We start from the raw sequence: 10,425 nt of genomic DNA, 5'->3' as shown, positions 1-10,425 counted from the left end.
TATTTTTTAAAAAAACAATTAAAATTTTATATTTGCCGATTTAGCGAACTAATTATCAGCAACTTCGGATTAAACTTTCTTCCCCCAACTGCATTCACAATTGGGCTACAAAAATACCTAATGGAAACATCATTGGGTAAGTTGATTAGCTTTACGCGTTGCATTAAAAGACTCATATATCGTTATGTGAAAGAATATTTGGGCCCATATATATATATATATATATATATATATATATATATATATATATATATCATTAGACAAATTACTGCATACCATATAATAACACTATTAGTATTGTCCAAGGTGAAAATACTTGAAATTACTATAATTACACAATTATTATAGAGGGAGAATACTTGACATTTCGTAACGATTTTTATTTATTTTTAAAGTTTGGCATAAAATAACACACACCCTACATGTCACCGCTTGCAGAGGAGAGGGCTTTCGCCACGAGGAGAGGGCCTTCGCCACGAATACGCTCGAATGATATACGAGGCCGCAAATTTTTATTACGATCGTGCTTCAGGAAAAAGGGAAAAAAAGGAGTAACGGCGGCACAGTGCCTCACACGCTAAAACGCTTGGAACTCCTAGCCTACTTCTGATCTAGTACCCTGAAACCCCGCTGCTAGGCCACCGCCGCCTTGATGGCCTCCTCAAACAAGAGGCGCTCCTTCTCCGTGGGAAACACAGCCAGCACGTTCCAAGAGGGTGGATCATGGTCACAGCGCATCCCCTCTAATATCATGAAGATGTTGCTGAGTTGCCGACTGGGGCGCCCACAATAGATGGGAGCTCCCCACCCGCAGTCTGTATCATAGAAGGGCAGTGCTACAAGGGATGGAGCTGCAAGGGAGGAGTAGTCGAGGCGGGTGCCCATTCCCAACAGCTCCAGGAGGTCCGTCTGCGCCTGAACACACTCTGGTGTGACAGTAGAGACGGCACATTTGATCCTGTGCACTGCAAACGACAAGGGCTTCTCTTGGAGCTCTCGCACAGTGGCCCTCGCAATGGCAAAAAAGAGTGCGTTCCCCAGATAGCCACGCGTAAGCGAGGGCAGAATCCTCTCCCTCACATTGACAGACACCCTCAACGCTAGCTCTTGATCACCAGGTACTGCGCTCTGCCCAGCTAAGCTCTTGGCTTTGGCCATCCACAGAAAGCCCGCGAGAGCTTGATACCGTGAGCAAGAGGTCATGCCGAAGGTGTTCCCACGGAGCAATGCTTGGCGCTTCAGATCTTCTAGAGCGTCTCCACGAAATGAATACTTCTTTGCCACGCCAAAGTGAGGCATGGTAGCTCCTTTCTTGATAAAATGTGGCAGGTTCATAGCAGGCGATATCGGATCTCGTGGCTTCATGCGTTCCCCTCTGCTTGCATTGTCTAACAATGTCATTAGGCCCGCTCCCCTGGCCAAAGAACACAGGCTTTGTAGGAAGACTGCTGCCCCACATCCATCCATGAGCGCGTGATGGTTCTTGAGGGCTAGAGTGAAAGACCCACATTGAAACCTAGTTACCTGGAACATACCCCACCTCCAATGTGTCAATACCATCATTGTTAAGACTTACAAAATTGCAATGATTTCACTAGAGCTACTTCAAACTAAGAAAAATATCAAGGTAGATTTCTACGCCATGCCAAGAAGGTTACAGTGATTAGCTTCACTTTAGACTATGAAGAATGCCCACATGGATATTGCACCTTGAAAACACAGAAACTGGGATGATACCGATGTGAAATATTGACACCTCATCACCGGTGTCATTAACTTATCTCTCAAGGTTTCTCTCTCTAAACCGGTTACTCCATTTGTTTTGCTCTCTGGCTTCCAGCGCTCTCTCTCTCTCTCTCTCTCTCTCTCACACACACACACGCATAGGAGGACACCATCTCTCTCATTGACGAGCAAGTGCAGCAAGCTTTCGCGCTCTCTGTTGGACGGGTAATATGCAGGCCTTTCTACCTCACTCCTCTAAACCTCTCTCTCTAAACCGGTTACTCCATTCGTCTTGCTCTCTGGCTTCCAGCGCTTTCTCTCTCTCTCACTCACGCACAGGAGGACACCATCTCTCTCATTGGACGGGCAAGTACAGCAAGCTTTCGCGCTCTCTGTTGGACGGGTAGTATGCAGGCCTTTCTACCTCTCACTGGCAACAGCCCTCTGGTTTGCCCCCTCTCTCTCTATTGAACGAAGACGAGAAGTCGATGGAAGCTCTCTCTCTCTCTTAGTAGGGCCGTCTCTGTGTTAGGCATGAGAGAAGCTCTGAAGTAGTAGAGATGTAGTAGGGACGTCTCTCTGCGCCAGGCACGAGCACACGAGAAGAGCGCACTGGAGTGCGAGCAACTTGGAAAGGGCGAGCAGAAGCAAGTAGGCGGGTAGGAGAGGGGGAGTAAGGTAGGGGGTTGGAAATGTGCAGAGACAGAGCTTCCAAACATTAACCTGGATAGCGACGATCGGTGGCGCGTTCATTTTCTCGTCTGCCAAGCGAGGAAACAAGAGATCCAAAGAAGGGTCGGGCGATGTGATGTCGCCCAGCTCTGCCAGTGTGAAGTCGGCGCGCGCAGCCACGAATTGGACACCTTGCCCATTGCACTGCACCTCGAGCCTCCGCTCCACCTCGTTCACACGGAGCCGGCCGGCCGCCCAAGGGCAGTGCACCAGTAGCTCTTCCAGGGCACTCTTCAGCACTGCGGGCACGTTCTCCGTGCCCACCAGCAACGCGCCCTTCTCGCGGGGACCATAGAACAATGCAACCTCTGTATACCAGTCGTAAATCTGGTCCAAGTTCGACAGCTCGAATGATTTCTCACTAGCGTGCCGGCCGCCACCGCTGCCACCCTCGGGTGGCCGTGCGTTCACCATAACCGGGGGCTCGCAAGTGAACTTGTCCTGCATGAGCCATGCGAGGTTCGAAGCAGGCCAAACTGCAGAGGATGCCATAAGCGAGTTATGAACTGAGTGGGACGGAAAGAGTTATGAACTGAGTGGGACGGAAGAATAAGCTGTTCGATTTTAATAGCCCGTTTCTGTTTCTCTTTCAAAGGTTGTATTTCGGGCACGTCACGTGACTCACGTAGTTCTCGCCAGCAATACGCTCGTTTCGTTTTGAAAGGTTCAATTTCGGGCACGTCCTCCTCGCGAGAATCCAGACACACCAAGACACCTTTCTAACGTGTGAAGTTTATTGGAATTGGTCCCAAAAATAAAAAAGGAAAGCTTTTGTTTGCTTTTGTTTGTATTCGTACGTGGAGTGTCACAAATAAGCATTTTTCCTGACCACTCGAAAAAAGGATGGCTTCCAAGCCCGACTGGTTTTTATTTCAAAAATGCATATATTAATTCGTTTTATAACTAAAATTTCAAAAATCTGAATCTTTAAATTCAAGGCTAAGCAAAACCTTAATTGGTTCTTCTGAATTTGAGCCATGAAAATTACACTAAAGGATGGTTTTTTTCTTACAATGATAATGCATCATATATACTAGTATTGCACCCGCGCATTGAAGTATACATATATATACATGTGTATTTATAAAATAAATAAACACATATAAACATATATTTTTAATTAATATTATATTTTAATGTGTGGGGATGCATGATGAGGTGTGTTCACTCTTAAATAAGTGTATCTTATATACAATGTCTTTTGTCTTCTCTTTTACATACATATGTGTGTGATTGTGTGTGCACATACACGTATGTGTAATTGTGTAATGTCTTCACACGTGCATATGTCGTGCAAATGTCTTGATGTTAGTGTGTATTTGTTGTGTGTGTGTACATGGTGTGTATGTTTTTATTTATGTGTATCCATAGCGAGTGTCTCCATGTACGTGTGTGAGCATGTCAATATACTCGTGTGTACATCTGTGTGTGCACGTGTAGGTGCTTATGTGTGTGAGTGTGTGCATGTCCATGTGTGTGCACATGTACTTGTGTATGTGAGTGTACTTATATGCTTGTGTGTATGTGCAAGCTTGACTATGTGTGCAAGTGTGTATATCTCTATGTGTTGCATGTGTGTCCATGTGTGTGAGTGTGTGTATGTGTATTTATATGCGTGTGTGCATGTTTCATGTGCTTGTGTCTGTGTATTGTGTGCGTGTGTGCATGAACATACATGTGTGTGCATCGACATACATATAAATCTATTTATATATACATGCTTACATACCTATAGATACACATACCTTCTAATAATATATGAAAAAGGACACTTGGCCAAAAAGGGTGAGCACTTAGCCCAATCAAGTACACTTGCATATAAACAAATTACAACAGTAAATTCAAAACCAACAATATAAAGCCACTCATGTTTAGGAGCAATACTGGCTAGTCCAAGAAAAGCAGCAATCCTATTATCAAAAAGGCCAACTACTAGAGGCAACAGTTAGCCTATACAGTCTGAAATACTACAAGCAATAAGAAAAATTTCTACAAGTAAGAGCCTGTAAGGCAGGGAATGTTCATGTTATAGCATCAAACAGGCCCACCCATAGTCATAGCAAGGGAATGTGTGAAACAGCCCCATTAGCATCACAGCATACCATGTGCAATAGAGTATGTGAATCATAAAGCATGAACTAGAACATGTGAAGCAGCATAGCAGAACTACACCACGTGATAGAGTTAATTCTCTGCACATAGAAAACTAGTAATGCCCAGAACCCTGATAATATGCAGGGTACCTCCAAGTCAACCTATGACATGAGTAGTAAGAATCATGGTATAATATCTCCACAAGGAACAACACTGACTAGCATCAGCCTCATCTAAAAAGGGCAGCTACTAGAGGCAATATTCAAACAATCCAGTTTTGAAAGCATATAAGCTGCAAAAAATAGTTCAGCAGTCATAGCCTGCAATTCAAAAAGTATGCATGCCAAAGCAACATACAAGTCCTCCTATAATCATAACAAGAGGATGTGTGAAACAGTACTAGTAGCAGCATATCATAATATGTGCATCATAGTATGTGAATCATACTGAATATCTCAAAATATGTGAAGCAGCATATCAAAAACCTAGAATCCTCTACACACAGCAACCTACGAATGCCCAAACGCCATCCAATATGCAGGGTACCCTCACGTCAACAAAAGAAATAAGTCTCATGGTAAAAATACCTGTGCAGGATTTTGCCAAGCAATATCTAGGTCCATGTCTTGTGGACATGTATTACCCATCATTAGAAGTGAAAGTCTAGAGGACATCTATCCCAAAGAGATGAAAGCAAATAAAGTCCCTAATACAGAGCTACTATGCTAACAATACCTATAGCATACTAGTATTCATACCCTATCTGCCCAAGTAGTAAGCCAGAGTTTACCATACATCATGAAGCCAAGCGGATTATTTAGTACATAAGCCACACGTTCAGATGTGGAACCATTCTGATGAGATCAAATAATGGCATGTAGTCTGTACAAGTAATGCATTCCACCAGCGATTATCTCTTATGTGCTATGTAATCATTAGTGAAAAGCAAAGGGTTTTAGAATAGAGCTCCATTATCAAAATTAAAGATAATGTGCAACCATATTAGGTAAAAACAGAAATTCAAATATACATTGCACCTGTGAAGAAGGCACACCGATCATAGTAAGCAATAGAGCGATGGTCACAAAACATACCCAAGGGGCTAAGTGAGAGACAAGCAAACCAGTGAGTGTGTGCCACTCACCCCACATTTGTCTTGATTTATAGCAAATACTCAGTCGAGGCATCTTCATGCATTAGCAACCCATGTGGCCTCTCATTATTGCAGGCATATAGTGGAGCCTTAAATAGAGCAGTCCAAAAGCAAAAACGGCGCCATCATCTTCTCTGTCTAGTGTTACTACCCGTCTTCTTATTGTAGAGCCAGAGTTAGGTTTAATATGATAACAATAAAGTTACTCAAATTGTGTTAACCAATAAGTTATATTTTGGGACTCCTCCAAGTTAAAGTATCTCCATGTAACAGCACCACTCCCAAACAAAAACATAAACTGCTAGTAGATCTTCTGTCAAGATGCTACCAACCCAAATTTCTACATCAGTGTATGGATCCATACACCTGCAACAACTGTATACCAGCCTCATTCATAGAAGACACCATAATCCACTATGGACCTCACGTAGCATAGTGTGCATCTCAAACTATCAAATGTGGCTTTCGAGAAACCCGCAACTATATACCAGCCTCATAGAAGACACCATAATCCACTATGGACCTCACGTATCATAGTGTGCATCTCAGACTATCCAAATGTGGCTTCTAAGGCCAAGGTGAGACACTGGGTCTGACGAATCCTTGCTCTAACAGTAGTCTTAACTGCTCCTTAAGTTCTATGGCTTTAGGGACTGGCATTTTGTATGCATGCTAGGCCACTGGCTGAGCTCCGGGTTTATCCCTCTTTAGTTTAGGTTCAGGAAGCCTATTCTCAAACTCTTACCCTCTTTTAAGCTTTCCATTGCTGCACTGAAAACCCAAAACTTTCTCTCCTCTCCACTCCTTTGTTTGTAAAACAAGCTTTTTTTTCCCTTCTTCTCTTTTCTTACCACCATAGCCTCTTCCAATAATGTGAGAAGACCTTGGGAGAAGGTCGATGGCATACTTGCAAAGTTTGGTAACCATCCAACAATGCTTGCTATGTCAAGTAGCACCCGGTGTGCACTTTTCAAGTCTCCTAGTGGTTAAGAGGCCCTGGAAAATCTCACTCTTCCCCACATGCTCGCAATGTTTGGTCACCACATATCGGATGATGTTTGGGTACATGATGACATGTTTAAGAGTGAGATTTCCTAGAGCATCACCATCCCACATGCTTACAAATTGTGGTCACCATTAGACCATGTTTGTGTATGAGGACACAAGGAAGAGCGAGATTTTTCAGCCCCTCTTGAGCACTAGGAGACTTGAAAAATGCACAGTGGTTGCTACTTGACATATCAAACAGTGTGGAATGATGAATAGTCTTTGCAAGCAAGAATTTTCGAGGGCCTCTCAAGCACTAGGAGACTTGAAAATTGCACGCGAGGTGTACTTGATATATCAAACATCATCGCATAAATTGACTCTCCAACCCAATTGTGTAGTTCATGTCTAGCCTGGTGATCATTATGTAGATTAAGTTGCCCACTATCTTCATGTATTTAGTAGCATTCTCTAAAATCTCACCTGTCTTTACACTTAGCTTGGATCATGACATACTAAACAACTACAGTGCTTGTTGTTGCTAAACAATCAAAGTGTATTATGCTTGATCCATAGAGATGCAAGCACTTGTGCATGGTCCTAGAGATCAATAATTCTAAGATTTGTAGTAATCTTTGGGTGAGGTCCATAGTGATCTTTCAATTTAGAGTTTATCAAAACCTGGGTATTGATGATGTTATGCCTAACTGTTCAACATGTGTAATAGAGTACGGAGCTACTCTACCTACCTTTGGATAATGTCATTGATAATGTAATAGAGTACGAAGCTACTCTACCTACCTTTGGATAATGTCATTGATAAGATGGGAATGCCTTCAAGAGTGATTCTTGTAAGGCTACCTTGTGTGACTAGGCTTAAGATCTTGAAAGAATGGCCGGATTACCAATGGATATTATAGGCCATTGAGACCTTATCAACTTGTTCTGACAAATACTCTAGGTGGAGTATTTGAGGCTGTGGAACTTGATATAGTTCTTAAAATTATAGCCATGTTGAACTTTAGAACAAACTGTGCATGGTTCATCTAGTGCAAACACCCATGGGTGCGTAGTCATCCATATGCCTGAGATTTTGTTTCTGAAGGAGAGGAAAAGAGTCTGCTTATGTGCACGGTGAGGTTCATGCTCATTTGATGGTATGGGGCATCAAATGTTCGTGAAGGTCATTGTGGTCTTGGTGGTATGGGGGACACCAAGGCTCGTACATAGCCTGTTGACCCTTTGATTGGTTGTATGCTTGTTCCGTAGTGATCAAGTGTTTGGACAAGATTGAGTTTGAGACTCACTTAATGCCTTTTGTTGGGAAGAAATCCACTGATAAAGTTCAGAGAAGCTCTGTGTAGCATAGCCATGATTAAATACTAGTGCTGACATAGTGGTTTCTACTTTGAGAATGCTATAGAACCATTGTTGTGATATGTGGGGGATTCCCTACAACATTCACAAGGAGTGTAATCTCACCTATATCCAACACTGGTGTTCATTTTTTAGCACATGTTTGGCTACTACCGTAAAAATTATGGAAGTATGGAATGACTTTCATAAATTAAAAAAGTAAATTCTTAGTTTGCTTGGGCTATTTAGTGTTGCAAAGTTCATGTCCTTGTAGAACCTACCAGTTGCAAGGCACTACGAAATGAATGGATCATTACCAATATTGTGAGAAAAAGTGGTTGAGTGCAACAGAAGGAAAAAAAGAGATAAGGATAAGCTTGGAGAGAGAGAGAGATACGATGTAGCAAAAATCTTATCAATTCTTTAGCTAAAAACAAGACTTACAAATGTCTTTCTCCTCTCACACAATATTATGAGAGAGTTGACCCCTTTATAGCTTCTAGGCTAGGGTTTGTTACACATAAATCTTATCTCTAACTTGAGAGGGTTTGCTATACACACACCCCTTTTCTCTAACATGAGCATACAATTTCAAAACCCCCCCTCAATGAGGAACATGGGGAGGCATTGGACATACTTATACACAAAAAACAAGGGGAAAGCCTTTATAACATAGGCTTGTACAAGAATTCGCTTGTGAGTTACAATGTGTGCTTATTACAACACTCCTTTATCATAGGAGTCCATCATTAGGAGTAGAGGTATTAAATACAAAGTTCCCCGGCTCTTGTTTAGAAGCATGTTGTGGACACCTTGAAGTAGTGTGTCCTTGCTCTCCACACTTACTATATTTGAGCTTATGGGGGATACCTTTTGAAACATTGATCAGCCATATGTCCTTTTTTGTTACAATAAAAGCATTTAAGGCTATGCTTCATGAAAAGAGCCTCATTTAATGTAGGAGGAGAAGTCGATGTTATGGACTCTAGTCTAGATCTCCTATGGACCATAGAGCTATGCAAAGGAGAAGAGTCAACAAGTTGGTAGCATAGTATGGTCTACAAATGGTTGGTAGCATAGTTTACAAACTTGAGTTGCTGGAGCGCTCTCAAGTACACCTAGTTTTTCATGTCAGTGGCATGTGAAAACAATGTATCACCAAGGCAACTTAGTTTTTCTTAAAGTTGTAGATTGAGTCCTTGGAGTTATCACACTTCCGCATGAACCAAGGAGAATTCTTAGGTTCAAAGACCGGAACATAAGGTGTACTATGTACCGATGAGAAATTGTTAAGTGGAAGGATAGGTTAGAAAAGGTCTCAAGTGAGAACAACTATATATGCTTACCAAAAACTTTTCCCAGTTTGTTTTCGTGGATGAAAACTCTTTAGAAGGGGGGGTAATGTCACGTAGTTGTAACTGATAAAACTTTTTTCACTTTCTTACATGTGGCTTGAGCATCAGAAGCAAGTTGCATCTTGTAAGAAAAACACACATACCCATATGCGAATTTCTCTGCGGTTCTCACCATGGCATGCAAAGTGAAAAAATGGACTCTGCTCAAGCATATGTCAAGAACAGGATCCCACTTTGGATCCATTGGCACCATTATTCCTCCACAACATCACAATTTTTTCTCGAGTTGGGGCACCATCGTTACCGATCTGTGTAATCCATATTTTCTTTCTATCCTTGCCTTTATCAATCATATATAATACATGCAAGGGAATTCGACATTAGCTGCATTAGATACAACAAACAAACATGCACTTTAAAGTTGTAAGATATCCTAGAAGGTGCCATTCTACTGAGTATTCACCAAATTCATCAATCATTAAAACCTACGCGCTACTTTGACATCTCACAACATCTAGTAGCTTTGTTAAATTAAAGAAAACCTTTAAAATCTCATGGTCTACTTTTGGCACCTCAAATGTAGCAAGACACCATATTTCATTCTTAGATTGTACACTGAAGAAATTTGGATGATACAATCAAGTATTAGAATTCAATGCTTTATTCATGAGAGTGAGCTAACTCTTTCTAGCTTCTAACCCTTAACAATTTCCCTTTCATCTAGCTTAAGAACAAATTTCAACACACCACCACTATCACATCATAGAACTGAACCATTGTAGATTGTACCTTGCACACATCCAACACAAAGTTATTATTTGTATTCAAAATCAATATCACCTCCTTTGAGCCTGATTTACAAATGTGTGTGTGACAAATGTATAGGCTCATCGATGAGCTCTAAGACCTTTTCATTCAACAATTCTTGTGCTTATGATACATGATAGAGTTTTGGGAGAGGCAAAATCCTTTTCCTCTTTAACACAGTCTTAAATCCCTTATCCAAATGCTTTTAGATCATAG

The 10,425-nt window shown here is 41.7% G+C and overlaps 1 protein-coding gene across 1 annotated transcript; it reads right to left on the bottom strand.

Moving 5' to 3' along the window:
* Positions 1–365: 365 nt before the first annotated feature.
* Positions 366–2,977, bottom strand: LOC147639955 (omega-hydroxypalmitate O-feruloyl transferase-like). The gene is made up of 2 exons (XM_086775587.1): positions 2,449–2,977; positions 366–1,524 (listed from the first exon to the last, which is right to left on the bottom strand). The coding sequence occupies exons 1-2, from the start codon at positions 2,947–2,949 to the stop codon at positions 634–636; spliced, it is 1,392 nt and encodes a 463-aa protein (XP_086631713.1). The 5' UTR covers positions 2,950–2,977; the 3' UTR covers positions 366–633.
* Between the last annotated feature and the right edge of the window lie 7,448 nt (positions 2,978–10,425).

This window comes from Cibotium barometz, chromosome 3, assembly GCF_041138505.1.
Source record: "Cibotium barometz isolate CiBa-2024 chromosome 3, ASM4113850v1, whole genome shotgun sequence".
Classification (NCBI taxonomy): domain Eukaryota; kingdom Viridiplantae; phylum Streptophyta; class Polypodiopsida; order Cyatheales; family Cibotiaceae; genus Cibotium; species Cibotium barometz.
The sequence above is the reverse complement of the archived record's forward strand: the minus strand, read 5'-3'. Positions and strand labels throughout refer to the sequence as shown.

Bases quoted from the DNA above. Each gene is read 5' to 3' on its own strand.
- LOC147639955 (XM_086775587.1), bottom strand. From the start codon at position 2,949: ATGGCATCCTCTGCAGTTTGGCCTGCTTCGAACCTCGCATGGCTCATG. The intron at 1,525-2,448 runs GTTAATGTTTGG...GGTATGTTCCAG, and splicing joins CACCGATCGTCGCTATCCAG to GTAACTAGGTTTCAATGTGG.